This window comes from Opisthocomus hoazin, chromosome 8 (genome assembly GCF_030867145.1).
Source record: "Opisthocomus hoazin isolate bOpiHoa1 chromosome 8, bOpiHoa1.hap1, whole genome shotgun sequence".
In the NCBI taxonomy this organism is placed as follows: Eukaryota; Metazoa; Chordata; class Aves; order Opisthocomiformes; family Opisthocomidae; genus Opisthocomus; species Opisthocomus hoazin.
The window spans coordinates 19,734,609-19,754,908 of record NC_134421.1 but is presented as its reverse complement, the minus strand read 5'-3'; the positions used below and the strand labels follow the sequence as shown (position 1 = coordinate 19,754,908).

The 20,300-nt window shown below is 45.1% G+C and overlaps 1 protein-coding gene across 1 annotated transcript in view; it reads left to right on the top strand.

Moving 5' to 3' along the window:
* UTP20 (UTP20 small subunit processome component) overlaps positions 1–20,300 on the top strand; it is a 66,130-nt gene that overhangs the window by 39,742 nt on the left and 6,088 nt on the right. Inside the window, exons 34-56 of the mRNA XM_075429453.1 lie at positions 562–612; positions 704–856; positions 1,373–1,528; positions 1,928–2,068; positions 2,990–3,127; positions 4,405–4,544; positions 5,064–5,143; positions 5,951–6,240; positions 6,730–6,869; positions 7,315–7,471; positions 8,258–8,356; positions 8,968–9,135; positions 10,331–10,497; positions 11,420–11,561; positions 11,860–11,976; positions 12,825–12,995; positions 13,781–13,909; positions 14,536–14,646; positions 15,421–15,500; positions 16,245–16,314; positions 17,364–17,546; positions 18,500–18,631; positions 20,126–20,258. Coding sequence (XP_075285568.1) covers positions 562–612; positions 704–856; positions 1,373–1,528; positions 1,928–2,068; positions 2,990–3,127; positions 4,405–4,544; positions 5,064–5,143; positions 5,951–6,240; positions 6,730–6,869; positions 7,315–7,471; positions 8,258–8,356; positions 8,968–9,135; positions 10,331–10,497; positions 11,420–11,561; positions 11,860–11,976; positions 12,825–12,995; positions 13,781–13,909; positions 14,536–14,646; positions 15,421–15,500; positions 16,245–16,314; positions 17,364–17,546; positions 18,500–18,631; positions 20,126–20,258 — 3,148 coding nt within the window. The remainder of the gene's footprint in view (positions 1–561; positions 613–703; positions 857–1,372; positions 1,529–1,927; positions 2,069–2,989; positions 3,128–4,404; positions 4,545–5,063; positions 5,144–5,950; positions 6,241–6,729; positions 6,870–7,314; positions 7,472–8,257; positions 8,357–8,967; positions 9,136–10,330; positions 10,498–11,419; positions 11,562–11,859; positions 11,977–12,824; positions 12,996–13,780; positions 13,910–14,535; positions 14,647–15,420; positions 15,501–16,244; positions 16,315–17,363; positions 17,547–18,499; positions 18,632–20,125; positions 20,259–20,300) is intronic.

The window sequence follows — 20,300 nt, the reverse complement described above, 5'->3', positions numbered from 1 at the left end:
TAAATAGCAGTACTTATCTTTGTTGTATATGAGCTTAAAAAGCTTTTTAATCTACATCATCTGCTAAGTGAAAGTAACAGAATTGTGTATGATAGAAATTAATGAGCTGCGTGAAAGTTTGTAAAAGTTTTGGTTTACAGCCTGGTTGATGTGAGCATCACCAGGGTTCTTTTGTGTAAGAGAAGCCAAATAACGCACACTTCATCTTTAATGAATCCTGTATCTTTATGAAATAAGAATGGATTTCAACGTCCTGAGGATGATTTTTATTTATGGTCATCTCTTACAGATTTATAGCAGTCAGGCTGTTTTGACATGACTTAAGTAACTTTTTTTCAGCTGGAAAATCCAGGAAACACTCAGGGTAGATACTTAGAAACTTAGGAACTTAAAACACACATCTTCCAACTGAGGGAAGAATGGCTTTTATTAAGCTTCTAACAGGAGAAAGGTGATTGCTGTTGCTGGCTTTATTTTTTGTCTCAAGTGGCAGTGTCTTGAGTTCTCCAAATTTTTAACAACTATAACAGTTAAACTATTTTCTTTTATGTTTCTTTTCAGACTTTATCTGATTTGGACAGTGAATTGAAGTACATTACTGATGTTGTTAAGGTAAGCACAGTTTCTTTGCTCACTTTTTTCCCCAACATTGTATTGTCATGTTCCTGGCCTTTTTCACGCACGACTTGTTACTCTCTCTTAGTTGAATGCCTTTGATCAACGACATCTTGATGATATTGACTTCGATGTACGTCTGTCAGCATTCCAATCGATCACAGCCCACATCAAGGAAATGCAAGCAGTGGATATCAACTTCCTCATCCCCGTTATGCACAACTGCTTCTATACCATCCAGGTTGGCTGCATGTTCCTTGTCTTGCTTTGTGCACCACGTGTCCATGATGAATCTCACTTCCAAATTATTTCTATCGGCTGCTTTTTGACACTGTGAAGCATTCAAAGAGCAGATTGAGGCTTCTTACAAACACCTGTTCTTAAGTTTTGTTTGCTTTCCTTTTCGTCTGTAAGACTCACCCAGGTGCAGTGCACCATTCTGTCAGTGAGCCCTGGAACTGCTCAGTCAATTTGTACTATATAAAAGATGTATTACAGTCTTGAAAGGATGATCTCCTTTTGGTTGCAGCATGCTCTGATTGTGTGGGCCTGCTGGTAAATCTAAAAGGATTTTTTTCTGATGGGAAGGGTATGTATTAATTCAGGACTTCTACAGGAAGGGTGTCAAGAGTAGATTTACTGGGTCTTCACAGGCCTGTTTAGGTTGTGTCCAGTAGTACTGTTCAGTCCAGTCTTTTGGGGAGAAAAATGTGTCATATATCCAGACTAATGTGGTACAATTTCTTCATCCACTCAGCTAGGGGATATGGCTCTTAGTGACAATGCAAGCCTTTGCTTGACCAGTTTTATCCACCGACTGGCAGAAATCGACCACACAGAAGATAACTACAAGGAGCTAATCCAGCACACTCTCCTGGAGTTTGTGAGGAGGGGGCTGAAGAGTAAGACTGAGGTAAGGCAGTGCTATCTGATTACGTATCTCCAGCTGTCTTCAGGACACCAGGGCAATAGAGAAATTTTATGGATGAGCTACATGAGTCCCTTGCTGGCGTAAGAAGTGCAGGTACCCACAGTAAACTTACCCTTCATTTGAAATCTTATGAAAATCTAAATGTTACAGAGCTCAGCTGTCTTGTGTATCTTTGCGGTTGTTCAGCTTTTCTTAGTTGTAGCTCATTCTTTGGAGGGGAGACTTTAATTTATGTGCAGTCCAAAATATAGGTGTATTTGGTGTTACCAAAGAGTAGGACTTGTTGGCCTGAAACACTTGTAAATGACAGCATTGCTGTTCTGAGGAGTGTGTAGCAGCCTCTCCGAGCGGTACTTAACATTCACTGCTTGCTGTTTGCAGAGCATCCAGCAGGACTACACATCGTTGCTTTCCTGCCTCATTCAGACCTTCCCAGGAAATCGCGAATTCCGGGATTTGGTCCAGTTGACCAACCGCCATGATCCCGACATGGACTTCTTTGAGAACATGAAACACATGCAGGTAAAAGGCAACAGGTGTTCCGTAGTGCCTCTCTCCCCCTGCCAAAGCAAAAGCATTTCACTGTGGGATAATGCTTTCCAAAGCATCTGTGCACTGTCTTTACAGAGAGATTCAACCTGTGTCATGAGGTATTGTTAAAAAAAAGGGATATGGGCATCGTCACTTGGGTGATTGTGAATCAAAGTCAGGTTTCTGTCTAGAAATTCCTTGGGTTTATGATTTGGCAGTGCTGGTTTTTACCTCTTCCTAATTTAGCTGAAAGAATTGCTTTCATTTTAAGTGATCTTTCATCATCTTGAGCAGGCGCAACTCCACATTACAACCTGTCTGTGACCCGGCCCACAGTCAGCAGTGGTGTCCTGAGGATCCCTCTGACATAGGCTGGGAACAGGTCTTTTGGGTTTTTTTTCTAGCTTGTCCCCTGCTATTCACTGTCTGAAGGCTCTGCAGCCCCTTTTCTTCACAGACCTTTGTAATGGAAATGTTGCACGAAGCCTGGTCTCCTGGTTTTTCTTGAGTATAAAAGTACAGTGTTTCTCCTGCTTTCAGAGATGCAGAGAGCGCCTTTGCTACATCTGGAATTATGTGTAGAGTCTAAAGGTTTTCCTTGTAATTTTATCAGGCCTTCTCATCTTGTATCAGTTGCCTCTCTTGTCTGATACCTGAAGATCACAGAGTCTTACGATTGTGAGTTCACAGTAAAATATCCTATTGAGCTGGAATAATTATTGAGGCAAAAGGCTAGTGAAAGCCCAGAGACAGAAGGAAAAGGGCATGGCCTATTCTTGGAAATGACCATAATATGTTTTTATGCCATTACTGAAAATTGAGGCATTTTTGGAACTGCTGGACTTACCATGCCGCTCATGCTAGCGGTGACTCAATCATCACCTCATTCACTGTCTCTCATGTTTGGCTCAGATCCACAGGAGGGCACGAGCTCTGAGGAAACTGGCTAAGCAGCTCACTGAAGAAAAGCTTGTGCTGTCTTCTAAATCCCTGCAGAACTACATCATGCCTTATGCTACTACTGCCATTTTTAATGAAAAAATGCTTAAGGTAGGCTTTAAATTGAATGCATCCATTTTAATATTTCCACCTTTCTTGTATTCCATTCTGCTTAAAAGACCTAACCACTTTAGAAGGCTGATAGGTTTGTGGAGTGAGTGTTCCCCTTTCACACAAGAGCACTGTGCTTTTGGTGGCAGAAAGAGGATTTGGAAGGTGCAGATGGAGTTTGGGCCCAGTCCTCTATCTGCTAAACCTGTCCTGTTTCTCGAAGGTGGATCTCTTAACTGTTTGGAGGTTGGGGTTTGGTTTGTTCTGTTTTTTCACTTGGGGTTATATTTGTTTCCATTTTTTGCAATCAGGCTATTATTTTTCTTCTTTCTGCCTCCAGACTGCTCTTTTCCTGTTCAGTTGTGAGATTAGTCATGTTTGGCAGCAGAATGTGTGTGGTGGGGAGCATAGGCTATGCCCAGAAATTGAGGTGGGAATAAATACTGTTTTTTCTGGAGTTACGGGGGAACTGCAGGAATCTGCTGAAAACCTCCAAAATCATTAGCAGCTTTGTAATTAAAGTTTGAAGGGTGATATTTTGTTAGTCACTTGCCATACATTTTGTCGGAAATATATGCGGTGAAATTGCTTCTAATACCAGTGTGGACAGAGTTTCTACTTGTGACTTGGAAGAGCAAGGTTTCACGCTTCTGTGGTTCCCTGCACACTGTCAGGAGAACAGCAGAGCTGCTTATGTCAGACCAAGCAAATGTCCACTTCACTTGCTGTCAGAAATATTCCTCTGACGCCGAGACAATTAGTTACACACAGGACCCAGTGCCTGCAGCCGTGCAGACTGTGCCCATCAGTAGAGTGACTGCGGTCACTCTTTGACCAATGGGAGGTAAAATGTGTTGATTGAAACCTTGGTGAAGAAACAAACGCATTTTATTTCACATCAGAAATGGGTTAAGGATGTGTGTTTCTAGTTGATCAGCTTAGCCCAGCAATATGCTGTGTGGTTAGATATATCTTGACTGGTTTTTAGCTCTTCACACAAGTGACCCCATAGATTGAGTTATGTAAGAAAAGTTAAATGTGTGCAAAAATATTTGGAGGAAGCGAGTCAGATCTGCTTGGTGAGCTGTGATTTTTTTTGTTTGGTGGTTTGTTTTTTTTTACCTGATGATCAGAAGGAGACCTAAAAGAGCTGAATACCAAGCATCCCCACTAGACAGACATTACTTCTTCTGCCTCTTGTTCCTTTGAGTAAAGTATGGTTTAGACACGTGTTCATCATGAATGCTGACAGCAACTGAATTCTCTCTTTTGGGCAGCATGAAAACATGGTAACGGCCTCAGTTGAAGTTGTTGGAGCTGTCTGCCGACATCTCTCATGGTCAGCATACTTGTACCACTTAAAGCATTTCATCCATGTCCTGCAAACAGGACAGATCAGTCCGAAGCTGGGAGTCAGGTAGGTCCTGTGAGTGATGCTGCTTTAAGTTTCTCCAAAGACTGCTAAGGCAATGTTCAGTGTCTTAAGGAGCATTACATGGATTTTAGCCTCTTCCCTGGGGTGAGAGATTGCTGACTTTGAGGTGGGCTGACACAAGTGAAAGTGAGCATGGCCTTGCAGCCTGCAACTATGAAGGATTAGCAGGTCATGACTTTCTCATGCTGTGTCTCACTGGGTGCATGCCAGCATTAACAGCTTCTGCTTCTGTTCGGCTGTCTCTGCTCCTGGGATACCTCCATTGCTCCAGTACCACAGTCTGTGATGTTTCACAGTGAGCTAGGCCGCAGAACTTATTGAGCCGAAAAGCAACCAGTTTTAATTTCCTGGGTTGTTCAGGATAAACCTCCTTATGCTTCAGTGTCACCGAGTCTGAAGTTTTCCAAAAAGCGCTTTGAAGATTTTCTGTTGTGTCAGTCTATGCAGCCCCTCCTTTTTATGTGCAGAGGGCTGATCCCTCTTCGTGTTTTCCTTCTGCAGCTTGTTAGAGACAGTGCTGGAAGCCTTCCACTTTGACCATGAAACACTTGAAAAGCAGCTTGTGACCATTGACAACCAAGGTGAGCTTTCTGCTCCTGAGTGTAGAAACACTACCTCTAACTGCTCAAAGTGCAGCTAATTGAAATTTTGTGTTTTACTCTTGAGATCAGCTACTCCCAGCTTTTTTAAATGTGCACGTTGGAAGATAGTTTTGACTTGCCTCCTCCAGAGCAATACAGACTGTCCTCCTGTGTGTTGACAAAGTGACTAGAGATGGGGGGAGCCATCTCCACATTACCTCTCCATCCCAGGCCTCCGTAAGCCAAAACAGCCTGGGCTGGGTTTATGCAAATCTGGGAGCTTCTCCAAGGTCTGCACCCACCCATGTGGCTGCTGACACCTCTGAGCTTTTTGTTCTTGATGTTATCTGCTCTCATGGTTATCTGCAGCCTGAGAAGGGTGCTGTATGTCCTTACCTTGCCTCCCCCACCATTTATTGGGAGGAAGTGGTTTTTTCACCGTTGTGGTTGCCTGTGTTGTGGTCTTTGGGATATTCTGAGGAATGACGAGGAGATCTCACAGCTGTGCTCGTCAGTACCCTTTGCTCTGTGAAATTCTCAGCTGTAAGGGAATGGAAGTTCTCTAAGCTTCAAGCACATTGAGATTTGCTAAGCTGTCTATGGAGTTCAGCTGAAGAGTAACCTAGTCTTTGCTGAAAGCATGCCAGAGCTGCTTTACCCAGTAAAACAACTCTGATGCTTACATCATGCTGTTGCTGATGATAGGTAGGAGCTTTGTCCAGAACAAAGTCGTCACAAGAGTCTCTTTAAGGGCTCAGTTTTTGTGGCCTTTTATATTTACCTGTGCTTTTGACAATTACTTGACAGAAGCTGCTGCCATGGACCTTGAGCCAGTGGTGGAGGCTGAAGAAGCCATGGAGCTGGAGCAGAGTGAAGGGGAAGAGGAATTAGTTGAGGAAAAGAAAGAGAAGAATCTCCTTGAGGAGCCAGCAGAACCTGAGCAAGCAGCTGAGACATCTGAAGATGCTGAGCAAGTGACCAAATCTGTTTCTTTCTTACCCCGAAATAAAGAGGAGCTGGAGTGTCTGATCAAACACATTCAAGATACGGTTACAATCAACATCTTGCCTAAATTGCACAGGTGTATTGTTGCAAAGGTGAGGAGTTGGCATGGGAAAGGTGCTTTGCAGTCCTGTCCTGCTGCTATAAAAGTTGGGATGCTACTTCAAAGCATAGTGGAAATGCAGCACATGAAAAAAAAAAAATAGGTGCGACTGGAGAGAGACCACCTGAAAGGACAAAAGAGGCTTCATACCCTTTGCTGTGTGATGGAGATTAGTGGCAGGCTCTCTGGTCAGCGTGTGTGTGGTGTCTTTACTTCCCTGCTGAGCACTGGCTTGAACTACACAAGTGAAATGATTCACTTTGTGCAGCCTGTTGAAAAGTTTTCAGCCACTTGCTAGCACCCAACTTAGCTTCTGTGTTGAAAACACAGGGATTCATCTCATCTGTCCTTTAGCTGTCTGGGTTTTTCCTGCAGTCAGCAGAGGACAGCAGGTTGCCTTGCTGGCCTCTTCTAGGGTTTGTTGAGACAAAGATTTCTTTATGTGTATTAAAAGTGTGTTGTGTCTTGCTCTCTTAAAAAGGTTAAAAGAGACGAGGAACATAAGCTTGTGAAATCCAACGTTGTGAATGATGATGAGGTCGTTCGTGTTCCATTAGCTTTTGCAATGGTCAGGATGATGCAGTGTCTTCCCAAAGAAGTCATGGAAGCCAACCTGCCAAGGTAAATCCTGTCGGAGCTCCTTAAATGCTGTTCGTTGTGCTGGGAATGAGTGCAGGCACCTTTCTCAAGCTGTGGTTACAAGGCTGTATTCAAGAGGGGAAACTCGTTTTCCTAGTGACATTCCCCACTGTCAGCATATGACTTCTGTCAAGCTAAATTTGAAAGGAACTTGGTAAATCCTTAAAGAAGAGCAGAGCTGTGAAGCAAGATGCAGAGGTTGGGGGTGGCAGAGCTGGGGAAAGAGTAATGTACAGAAATAAAGGGCAATTGGTAAAATGTCTTGAAGGACAGCAGGTGTGTGTGTGACTACAAAGCCTTTCTGTGAGGCTGGCTTGGAGTATAGCTCTGGCTGTGAAACAGCCCTGAAAAGCACTCTCCTTAGATAGCAGCGTAGTTAGTTCTGCTCTGTCTGGGAGTGAACTAGGCTGTCTATCTCTGTTTCCAGCATCCTGCTGAAAGTCTGCACATTTCTGAGGAACAGATTTCAGGAAATCCGGGACATCGCCCGTAACACCCTCATTAAAATCATGGAAGTGTTAGGAGTGCAGTACCTTCTGTATATCTTAAAAGAGATGCAGTCCACTCTCGTCCATGGGTACCAGGTAATGCTGAAATTCTTCCTCTTCTGCTCTCTTTTTTTTAAAAGGCTTTTTTAATGTGTTAGTAGGAGAGTCCAAAGGGAGGTTGCTACTGAAATTTTTTTGCACTCGTGGAACAGCTTGGTATAATACAACTAAACACTGTTGCTAGGGCCTACATCAGTCTTTGCTTTGCTAAGTGTCAAATGAGGGTCTGTACCCAACGAACTTAGAGTCTAAGCAGGGAAGAAGAGCAGATCTCCATTTTCCCAGTGAAGAGTTGAGGTATAGAGGTGATCTGGTTCCAATAAGATTAGTGGAAATCTTTCCTGTAGGGTTATTAGGGCCAAGCATCACCTGAGGTGAGTTGCCACAGAGACTGCACAGACAGTATGTGGTGATGCTAAAGTTCTGCTTCCTAGATCCAGAGCCAAGGCTCTGACTATTAATTCATCTTTCCTCTTTCCACCGTGGTTGGGGTTAAGAATAATTTTCTATGTGAGTTACCACAGTGGAGTAGCATGAGCTTCTGGCTGCTCTAACAGTGAAAATGACAGCACAGCCCAAAAATATTGGTAGGAGCACTAGGGAAAGAGGAGATTCCAGCCCTCCTGCCCGTGTATGGAGGCACAGGGGTCCTCTTCCTGCTGCCGATACATGGATTCTTGTCCTCCCAGTGATATTTTTCCTATAATAAGAGCTCAAATGCTGTGTGTGAATTGTGACATCTCTGCTATAGGAGTCTCACAGTATTATTAAAGAGGTTTACTCAGGGGTTTGGAAACATGATCTGTTCATTTTTTTCTCTAGCTCCATGTGCTGACTTTCACTGTGAACCTGTTACTGAAGGGCCTTACTACCAGGCTCAGTGCTGGTGATTTGGACCCCTGCTTAGATATCCTGATTGAGGTAAAAGTTATCCAAGATTGAAGGAAAGAGCATTGTGAAATGCCTGGAATGGGTTCTGGGAGGAGAAGGTTTTGTGTGGATTGTTTTGGACTTGATGGCAAAAGGGCTGGTTGTGTGTGTACTGCAAAGGAAGGAGACTCTCTTCTAGTGAGGCATCAGCAGACCCCTTGTAGAGTAGCAAGTATCTCTGGGGCTGTATCCTGAGCCCTGCATCCTGAGAGGGGATGCATTCAAGATTAAGATACACAGCTATATTTCCCTGTGCTCTAAATGGCTGAACAAGTCAACAGACATCTAGGCAATGCAGTCTGTGGAGTCCAGGAGCTCAGCTGGCCACCCAAATGGGCTACATTTTGATATCTTGGTCTGACTGCAGTCCCACTCCTTGTATCACACCTCCACACAAGGGTGTGAGCGCAGCCTCCTCATCTGGTGTGCTTAAACTGGGGTGCTTTATGTTGACAGAGGAAAGGTAGATGTGATTTGTAGGAATCCTGGAGAATTCTTTTTTTCTGTGAGTGGAGAAAAATAGTGTTGTTTTGCTGCTACTGGAGGAATCTGGCTCTGCTTTTCTGCTCCTCTCATTCATTTCTCATGCCTGATTTCCGAAGATTTTCAACCAAGAGTTGTTTGGGAACATAGCTGAAGAGAAGGAAGTGAAGGGAATTGTCTCGAAGGTCATGGAAGCACGCAAGAGCAAGAGTTACGATTCCTATGAAATTCTTGGAAAGTTCATAGGAAAAGGCCAGGTGACGAAACTTATTCTGCCACTGAAAGAGGTAAGAAAAGTCAGCCAGAGTCTTTCTTAACTCTGAGCACTCTCAGTTCTGTGTGGTCTATAAGAAACTCTAGACCCTCCAGGTGACTATTATGAAATTACCTATATAGTCTTACTTTGGCTTCCCATTTTTCTTCTGGAAAGCATTGCGCACCCAGCTCATAAAATGAGACTTTACTTTTGATGTCCAGGGCAGAGAATGGCATTCTGGGAAGCTTTTGACCCCTGCTATAGAGGGAACATTCCACTATGCCCTCTCCCGTGCCAGCATGCCTGTTGCTCCATGCCCTCTCCCTCTGCCAACTCTTGTTTCCTCTGGAGCTACAAAGTTCTGCAAGGCTGCTCTGTGGTTTGATCTCTTGTGCGTGAAGGAAATGTCACCAAGATGCATTCACTGTCTGTCCACGTGCAATAATTGCCTTTCCAGAGATGCAATTTTTTGAGTAGAGTGCAAGCTCATGCAGAAATGGAGCCCTGGTTTGCTCATGAGCTCTGGAGTGTCCTGGTGGTGATAGGTGAACAGCCTGGAGGCTGAGAAGAGTCTGGAGAGAAAGGGAGGGATGTTGGGGCAGAGGTGAGGCAATGGGATGTTGCTTGTGTAGAGAGCTGGGGACTTACGGCAGCACGTGATGAGGGGGGAGTTGCTCAGGCTTTTCACGTGATTTCTGAATACAGATAGCAAATCGTTGCCCTCCTTCAAGAAAGATGAAGAGCTGCTGGAGAGTGTCCAGCGGAGGGCTATGAGGATGATGAGGGGACTGGAGCATCTCTCCTACGAGGAAAGGCTGAGGGAGCTGGGCTTGTTCAGCCTGAAGAAGAGAAGGCTGCGAGGGTACCTAATATATGCTTACAAATATCTCAATGGTGGGTGTCAGGAGGATGGGGCCAGGCTCTTTTCAGTGATGCCCAGCGACAGGACAAGGTGCAACAGGCACAAACTGAAGCACAGGAAGTTCCATCTGGACATGAGGAAGAACTTCTTCCCTCTGAGGGTGACGGAGCACTGGAACAGGCTGCCCAGGGAGGTTGTGGAGTCTCCTTCTCTGGAGATATTCAAGACCCGCCTGGACGCGGTCCTGTGCAGCCTGCTGTAGGTGACCCTGCTTCAGCAGGAGGGTTAGACTAGATGACCCACAGAGGTCCCTTCCAACTCCAAACATTCTGTGATTCTGACTCTCATGTTTGTGCCTTTGCAGATTCTGGAGAACACCACGAGCTTGAAGATAGTCCGGAAGGTGCATGAGGCACTGCGTCACATCATGGCAGGGCTGATCTTCAATTCAGACATGAACGCAGAATCCCTCCTGCTCCTCAGTCATGGTCTCATCAGTGAAAACTTGCCTCTGCTCACTGAGAAGGCCAAGTGAGTTCCGGGATCTTATCCAGATGGTCTGTTACTGGTTGGGAGGTTTGCTTGCAGAAACGGCAGCTCTCAAATCCAACTGATCAAATGTGTGAGAGTTTCCTTGCTTTCCTTTGCCTTCTGTTTTCAATGGAAGTGGATTATTTGGGCAGTAAGAGGGCAAGGAGAAAGCTGGGAAAAGGGAGTGAGCGCTTGCCAAACTCATGGTAGTCTGCTCTTTCAAGTGCTCAGGGCCTTCAGCAAGGCTTTTTCACCATCTGGTAAGCTGGCGTATGCATTTGAATGTTTGGATGAAGGGATGAGGGGCAGTGTTTAGAAGCGAGCTACAAGCTGCCATATAAGAGGTGTTTGGGGTCCTGGACGTTTTCTTGAGGTCGGGAACAAAAGAAACAGTCAGCTGTCACTTTATCACTTTGGTGCTGGTGCAGAAGTCGGAGAACCATCGGATTTCCACTCTGTCTGGTGTTGCCATTGCTCAGAGCTGGGTCTGGGTGTCTTGCCTTGCCTGTGTTATGCAGGCTGACTTGCTCTAGGATCTGACAGCTGTTTGGAGGCTTCTTGGAGCAGTTTTTATAAGCCATCAGAAACTGAAGTAAATATCAGTAAACAAAATGCAGTGGGCAGTGGCAGGAAGTGTATTTGCCCAAAATTGGTCTGTCCACTGAGAAGGAAAAAGTGGGGATGTTATGCAAATCAGCGTGCATTTCTTATCTTCGTTGCAGTGATACCGTTCTCAAGTCTGAGAGTCCTGTCTGTCACGCTGCACTCAAGTTCATTTTATTTCATTGTGTTCTGGCTGCGACCTGCTTTTGCTTGCTGCGTGGGTAGCAGCTGAGCACAGCTCTTCTCACTCCCAGCAGCAAGCTTGTTTTGGAGAGCGTTGAAATCTGAATGTTCTCCTTTGTCATACACTGCTTTTCAGAAAAAAAGTTGCCCCTCCTCCAGATCCTCGGCTGCAGCCAGAGAGCTGCCTGCTGCTCCCACCCACTCCCACGAGAGGAGGGCAGAAGGCACGTGTCAGCAGCAGGACTAACACCTACATCTTGGTTGATTCAGGACTTCGGGTAAGGATCTCCTCAGATACAAAACTTTGCAGTCAAAATCTTTGTTAAGAGTGTTCAGCAGAGGAAGGTATTCTGGATATATTTTGTTAACAGCACAGCCGCTAGCCTTGACTTTTTTTGCATGTGGTAACTCCAGAGGTGCCTCTTAGAGAGCTATACAAAGTGCTCAGCCTGTTGCAGATACTTAAAAGGGATATGGTATAAATCCTACTATAACCTGAAACAATGAGGGACCTTACTTGACTTATTCGAGTCCCAAACTGACTTTGAGATGAATGTCCTGTGTTTTCTACACCAGCTGCTGCATATGAGCCTGAAGAGGTCCAAAGTAAATTCTTCTGAGGAGCATGTTTTGGAAATGTTAGACCCTTTTGTTCAGCTGCTTATAGACTGCCTGAAATCTATGGATGTCAAGGTACAGTTCTGAGCTGGAGTCTGCCTATTCTGTCTGTTCTACTAAGAAGAGTCCTGCCCACAAATGTCATCTTGCAGTTGATGTGCAAGAGAAGAGAAAGCTATCCAGTTTTCAAACCTGATTTCATAGGTGTGCAGATGAAGTTGTTTGAGGACGTGATATCCCAAAGGGGAGGAAGGATTGTGGCTGATGGAGGACTGAATGCTCTGCCCCTGGTGCTGCAGGTCAAAGTATGGACAAGTTCTCCTGGAGCGTGTTCATAAAAGATGTTGCAGACTTAGTAGGCCATCTGTGAGGAGGCTCATGAAGTTCTTTGGCCGCTGGGAGCAGCGTTGTCACAGCTGTGGTTTCTTTTGATCCAGCTTTAACGTCTTTATTCCCAGCATCATAGGCAGCCTCCTTTTTGGGCAGCTTTGGGTTTGAGTGAGCCTGGAAGGGCATCTGTTAAACCTTGAGTTTCCCAGGAGTGGAAGGCATGCCTCGTATACTATCAGATACCTCGAACAGGGCTTTCAGGTGACCTGAGGTTTTGGCAAAGCGAATTCTATGTTTTGAAGACACCTCTGCTTCAGAAAGAGTTCCTGCCACCTGCTGAATCAGCACTGTGTTGATGTCTTTACCTAGTAAAATCAAAGTTGGAGAATTAGGGAGTGGCAAATAGTGTTTTCAGAACTGAGAAACCCTTTGTATTGCATATGAATTATTTGAAAGAGGTTGATTTTTTTTTTTTTTTTTTTAGCTAATTGCCTTTTACCACAGTTGCAGATAGCCTGACCATGTCTGTAACGAAGTGAGAATTCTGTCAGTGCCATTGTACCCATGTGCTGTCCTTTGGCTCCTTTGTGCAGGTCATAACTGGTGCTCTGCAGTCCTTGGTGTGGATTTTAAAGTTCCCTTTGCCTTCTGTCAGTACAAACCTGGAGCCACTGATCAAGCAGCTTTTCCTCTTGCTGAAAGAATTTGCCAAGACAGGAATAGCCAAAGGCCAGAATTTCCACCTGGTTGTGAGCTGTTTCAAAGTAAGTCAGACCCAGATCTACAGTTTTCTACTTTAGTATTAACTTTGTGGAATGAGCCTCTTCCAACTGCAGATTCCTCCTGCAGCTGTCCCTGGAGAGGCAGTCTGGAGATCACAAGGTAGCGAGGGAAATGTGGCCTTGCTGATTCTTTCCCAAGTGCAAAGTTAAAGAAAATTACCCCCAAAAAATGCACAGCTTAGATCCGAAGAAGTATTTTTATAGAGGCATATTTGCCTTCTTTCTTCTGTATAATAATATCTTCTAACCCTCTGTCTTTTGGGAGGCATCAGTTTTGTACTTGAATAGCTTGTTTTTAACATGATTCATTGGAGTAAAGCCTGGCAGCTGAAGTGAGACAAGGGAAAGGGGTAATTAATAGTAGTAATAACTACACTTTCAGTATGCAGTGTCTTCCTATTCTAAATGCATGGCTGAATTAATTCAAGCTTCAGGATCATAAGGGAAAGTTAGAGTAATTCATGCTGAATGCCAGTGCCAGAAGAAGTTTTCCCTCTTCGTGGCTGTGTTCTTGCATCATGGTTCATGTCTGTGAGCATCCCCATTCATTTCAAGGACTAGTCTGATTTTGTGTATTTGCTTCTGTTTAGCTTTTGTCTCAGAATTGCCAGCTGAAAGCAAAACGTGATGAGAAATGTTAGCTCTGTGTTTCAGAGCAGCAGTTTGTCTTTTCAGACCAAAGTGGTATAAACAGGGTCAGGCTTTTGCGTGGGCTTGTATTTTATGGCACTGCATGTGTATTGACAATGTGCATTTTGATTTTGTAGTGTGTAACAGTACTTGTGAAGAATGCAAAGAGTCAGATAACAAGCAAACAGCTCCAAGTGTTGCTTGGCTTTGCTGAAGAAGACATTTATGATTCATCACGCCAAGCCACTGCCTTTGGCCTTCTCAAGGTATTTCTGTGCAGCGGGTGTATGGGTTCTGTGAGCCGCTGGAATGGCGGTGATTCTGCCTCTTTGTGAAAAGGCTGAACGAGATCATGTTGGGAACAGGACACAGAATGCTGTTACGGGTCTCTGTTACGGGGCGTGGGGAAAGCAGCAAAGCTTTCCTGTTTGACTCGTAGGCACTGTTTAAAATTGTTTGGGAGGCTGTTTTATACACATGCTTATGAGGATGTATTTGGGTCTGAGGACGTTTTTGCTAAAGAATCGACATTCCTAATCATTAGACCAGGTATTCTGTGTGCTCCGAGAATCATAGAATAGAACCATTAAGGTTGGAAAAGACCTCTAAGATCATGAAGTCCAACCGTCAGCCCAACACCACCGTGCCTGCTAAACCATACCCTGAAGTGCCACATCTACATGTTTTTTGAACACTTCCAGGAATGGTGTCTCCACCACCTCCCTGGGCAGCCTGTTCCAATGTCTGACCACTCTTTCAGTAAAGAAATTTTTCCTAATATCCAATCTAAACCTCCCCTGACACAACTTGAGGCCAAGAGAAACAGGTATCGATTTGTAAGCCACCCTTTTAGCAGAATGACGTGACTCCAGCTGTGCTTTCACATTTTTAGGCTATTTTATCCAGGAAGCTGATTGTCCCTGAAATTGATGATGTGCTGCAGAAGGTTGCCCAGCTCGCCATCACGGGTCAGAGCGAGCCAGTGCGAGTCCAGTGCAGACAGGTTGGTAGAAAGTCTCTCATCTTACTTTACTTACACCTGTCTAACAGGCTAGAGGGCTTAGTGTGGCCATCCCAGCTCTCAGAGACGTGTGCCTTAGCGCTGCTGAACCCCTAGCCCCATTTCCCCTTCTTACTAATCCTTGTCGCCTCGTGCCTGGCTGGCTTTAGTTCTTGTGACTGACACATAACAGAATCGCAGACTGCTTGCCGACCATGACACTGCTTGCCGTGGTGTGCTTTCAGAGAGCTAGCTGCTCGGCAGCAGTGGCGTGGTCCCTCCTTTGGAGGCTTTCATGCCTATGTAACTAAGAGTCTTGCCCTTTTCTCAGTCCCAGCAGAAGAGAATTTGCCACAAATCCATAATTCCTTCCCACTACTTCCTCGTTTTTTCCAGGCTAAAGGCAGCTAAAAGGCAGAATTGTTTGCTTCTTTTCAAGCATTGGGATACGGATGCAGCAGGAGCTGCGCATATCGAAATTGTGCATTTCCATAGTTACAGGATGAATTTTGAAGGATGCAGAATCTCTCTTAACAGAAGCCTGTGCAAATCACAGTAATACTCTAAAGATCAGTCTGGCAGTTGTCAGATGCCTGCAGATCCTGTTCTGGGCACAGAGCTTGAGAGCAGTTGCTGGCCCCTTGTGTAATAGGAACCAGGATGAAAGGGATGATTCCCATAAATTTGCTGCTCCATCACTAAGTTTTCTTCATAACCTTCCTACAAGCTTTCCTGAGTGTGTCTTCTAACTCCTCTCTGTTGTTTTTTTCTTTCCAGATTTACTTAAAATATATTCTGGACTACCCCCTTGGTGACAAGCTGAAACCCAATTTGGATTTCATACTAGCACAACTGGAGTGAGTTTATATTCCTGACCTCTCTGTCAGAACAGAACCTTGTTGCTTAAATGTGACTTTAGTGGCCACCTTGTGTGCCAAAGGGCTGTTGGTAGAGGAGCAGAAGGTGTGGTTGAAGTCTTGATTTTCCTACCTCTACAACACTTCCCTTTTTCAGAGACAGGCTGTTTGATAAAGCAAGTCCTTTTTCTCTTCCCTGTTCCACGGCTGGTTTTGTTGTTCTTTATCTCTTTGTAAGCAGAGGCTCTGTTGTTTGCTTAGTGGTTAACCAGCTCCACTGGTTGTGAATCAGGTGAACTGGAAAATCCAGAAGGAATAAGGGAAGGTGCGTTTATGACTGCTGTCCTATGGCAGTGGTCTCAGCTGAAGTTGCAGGCACAGTTGAGATCAACTGTACCAATTCAGCAGGAACATTGTGCCTGAAACCTCCTTTTGAGCATGACCCCTCCCTTGCTCGAGGTGACAGCCATTTACCCTGTTTCTCAGCACTACAGGACAAGTGCAGCTGTGCTGACTCAAGTTGGCTGGAGCCCTTTTTTGCCTGTTTGTCTCCCTGTGCCCATTCTCTGAGAGATGGAGCTGATGGGCCTGCTGCTCCTCTTGTCCCAAGTGTCAGACCAGGTGTGGTAGCTGTTGTAGAAAGATCCCTATCAGTGTGCATTTCTGGCATTTGCCATTCTTGTGAACTGTTAACAATTTTCTAGAATATTCATCCAGCCCTAACCGTTAATCATTTCCTCACAGGTATGAGTATGAAACTGGAAGGGAATCTGCACTGGAGATGATCACGTACCTCCTTGACATGTTCCCACAGGTAACGAACACCCCGTGGTGTTCCAAGCATCCAGCGGTTCCTGCAGCTTCCAATAGCAGTGTTTTTGGAGCAGTTTATTTTGGAAGCACTTGGTAGTTCCTATGATCTCTTATCACGAGCAGAACGTCCACTTATCTCCAAAGAACCTGGCTTTGCTCCAAAAGAGAAATGACATGCTGGAAAGTCTGCAGGACTTCTTTATCTAATGTGCTCAGTCTGCAAGTAAAATAAAGCTCTGTCAGCTGAGTTTGGATAAACTTGATGGTGATTTATGCCAGGAAGAAAGACAACCAGTTTAGGAAATGGTTCATGAATAGAAAGTGAGGTCTAGGCTTTTCTCATTGTGGGAGCTTTTCAATGTTTATGAGAGATATTGTTGACAAAGCTGGTATGTCATGTACCATATCTGTTTTGTTGGCCTGACTGGAGAGGGAGGGCTTCTCAGTGGGGTGGATCAAAATGAAAGCTAAACAATAACCATGCATCTATGCAGGATGACATACGCAAAATGCTAAGCTGCCTTGAAGCTCTGCAGCTGGAGCTTGACTGAGCATTCAGGAGACTGAGAGAAGTGCAATTGAGCAAGAATTTGGCAGGAAGGAAGAGAAATTCTGCACAGTAAGCTGTGCTTCACCGCCACCTGATTAGATTTAGTATCTTAACTTGGTTCCCGGCAGCTCTGTAAAGTAGCGAGGAGCTGCTGTCTCTGAGAGAAGGACCTTTGGGCTGATTGCTGCAGTGCTGAGGGACTTAAGCCCGTCTCAGTGAGAGCTGGGCATGAAAATGCCCTTTAAGGTTTGACACTCAACGTTGCTCTCCCAGGGACGTGTTAGCAGGTCAGAGCCAGAGCAGGGCTGAGGCTGCTGTACACTCCCTGGGTGCTCCAGCAACTGGGTTATCCCGTCCTTTCAGTTCATCTGCCTTGACGTGGACTCCGCTCAGGGCTGACATTGTTCCTGTATGCGCTGCAACAAATACCCTTCTTTTCCCCTTTAAATGCCAGAAGCTCCTTGGGGATGTGCAGTTGACTCATGGTTGTTTCTTTCTAGGATCTCCTCCACAAATACTGTGGGCTGTTTTTAATCTCTCTTTGTATGATGATGGTAAATGATGACTCTGCCAAATGCAAAAAGATGGCGGCTTTGACGTGTAAATCTCTCCTCAGTAAGATAAAGAAAGAAAAACAAGACCTGATGTTTTCGCTGGTCACGGAGTGGTTTCACAGCAAGAAGGTATTCTTTGGTCTTTTCACTGACCAGGTCTGAAGTCTGTTGGGGGGCTGAGTAAGATTAAGGCAAGTGAGAGATTGCCAGTACCAGGTCTGGTGGATTGGTGGATTCGGTTGTACCTGATTTAGCAGTTTTAAGAAAGGAGTATGGGCAAGACTGAGCTTAGAATAAAAGCTCTGTAAAGCTGTGCTTAGTGCCAAAGCTCTTGCTGGTTAGAAGAGCAAGAAATGGTATAGCTTCATAAAGCTGCACAAATGTAGGGAAGTGCTGATGCTGATGGCCAGCCTACAGACTTCCCAGCTGTGTTGCACTGCCTTCCAACCGTTCCTCTTCTGACTCAGGTGTTTCACCAGGCATAGTCTTTGCTCAGGTTAAGGGTTTGAGCAAATTCCTTAAAGCTCTTCTGATCCCAATAATTGGCTTTTAGTGCTGTCTTTAGCTCAGACTTGTTTTGTTCTGTCGCTGGCAGCTGGAAGGTGGCCAGCCTCGTGTTATAGATTTCCCATTTTGATCTAGGCACCTGGGTGTTTAGTTCTTCTCAGCCTGGACTCAGGTTCTGTCCCTCCCTCCACACTAGTGCAGTAAGTGTTCTTCAGCGCTTCATCCTTTTCCTCGCTAATGTGTTCAGTTCTGGTTCGTAGCTGTGAGCCGCCTGTTGCGCTGTGAAGAATCAACAAGTGCAAAGTAGCTCCTAGAGCTTTGCAGCTGGGAACCGAGCTGGAAAAGGCCTTTTGGCATGCAGTTTTAGGGCGTGTTTCCAGGGATAACTTGTGCTGCCAGGCACTTTTGTCCCTAGCTGGCAGCACTGCCTTTTTCAACAGTACTCTGAAAACCAGCTTCTCTTAAGATGCTGTTGCTACAGGCAGAAGTAAGGGTTGCTACCAGCTCCTGCATGTGGGAGCTGCAGGATTTGGTTATCAAGAAGTAACAAGGGGTGTTATTCTTTCTGTTGGCAGAGCTCACACAGGAGGTTGGCTGCCCAGGCATGCGGTTTGTTTGTTGAAGTGGAGGGAGTAATGTTTGAACGGCGGCTTGAAGCTGTCCTCACCTTGATTGAAAAAGAAATCAACCCAATTAAATTTGAAGACGTAAGTAATTTTTCCCATATGTGAGGCTTGGGGAAGGAGAATTAAGAAAATGGAAAAAGGAAAGAAGTGTAGGAGAGATTTAACAGTTGGAGCTATTGTTTAGGACTGAGGAAAGACACCACACACATTTGTTCTGAAGGGGACCTCACTGACCTAGAACCATATTTTTTGACTGTAAGCCCAAACTTGATGTCATGTGTCACAGCACAAGGGGCAAAGGAACTTTGCAAAGCCACCTGGGCTGAGCCTGCTGCCATGCTGTGTAACCAGCAGATATGTTGCTCCTTGCTCCAGCCTCTCTCAAGATCTCTGTGGGTGGAGGGGGTTCTTGAGACAGCCCTTCAGTTGCAGGCTTTTGGTTTTTACTAGTGTGACTTGGTGGGTTGACAGCATGTGGCAGTAAGTATGCTGAGGTAGCTTTCCCTGCTTCTGGTCCTTCCTGCGGTGGCAGGAGAGGAGGGACCTCTGTCTTTTTGTTTGAAGTGGAGTTACAAAAACCACCATCAGAAAGAATGGCAGGGTGCACAGGTAGCACTGGGATGGATTTGAATCTGTTTAGTTGGAAAACAGCCTGACGATCACACTGACAGTGTCCGTTTGACTGGGAAATGTGTCTGCTAGCTGCAGAGATTTGCGTGAGCGTGGAAGGTCAAGAGTGCATTGCTTGTGACTGTGCTTTGTTCAGTGTTACCTACAGCTTTGACTTTCAAAGGAGGTCGCTTCCTGTACATCAGACCACGGTTTTGTTTTATGGAAAGGTGGGGGGGGGGGGTGTGCACATGATAAACTCAGAGTAACAAGGCTGCCTGAGATTCTGCTTGGCATGTGATAATCCCAAAGGGATCCCAGTCACTGTGCCTGGGGAGCGGCCACGTCTGTTACTATGTGCAAAGGCAACACGCAGAACAAAAAAGAAGAACCTCGGGGTATGTAAATTGGCAAGAGATGAAAATAAAATACCTGCAGTGAGGAGAAATTCAGTGTAATCACCCCCTGTGCTGTGACATGTAGGTAAAGCACTGACTGGTTGTATCAAGCCAGCTGGTGATTTTAGGCAGGGTGAGGACCTGAAGGCGGTTTAGTAAAACACAGCGCAGACAGTGTTGTCATAACAACTTGGGGCTTCCCAGGTGACAGGGCAAAGCTGCGCTCAGCTTGGCTCTAATGATGAGAATCAAATGTGCACAAATACATGTATGGATATAAGTGATATACAATGTGTGTGATTGCTTGCATTTAGAAACCTAACAGTTTGTTGCAGTAACATCTGCATAAAAACCAAGAAGAAGGGTTGTGATGATAATCTCCTGCAGAGGTTCAGTCTCCAGAGGAAATGCTCTAGTGGGGCTGCTTCTCTTCTGTTTCTTTGAGGAATTGGATACTAGTCAGTCTTCAGTTTCTTTGCAGGGTTGATCTGAAATTTATCTAGTAGGGTAAATAAGCACTGTCTTCATGTTCTCATAAGCATCTTTCTTGACGTACTGATTTTATTAGATAACTGAAGAGGAGGAGGAGAAGGCTGCAGATAGGCTGCTATTCAGCTTTCTTGTGCTGGTGACAAAGCTAATCACAGAGTGCAGCTTGATTCAGTTAACCAAAAACAGTGATGTTGTGAGCAAGATCTGGGGTAAGTGTCAAGAATTATTACGGCTGTGTTACAAGGAACATT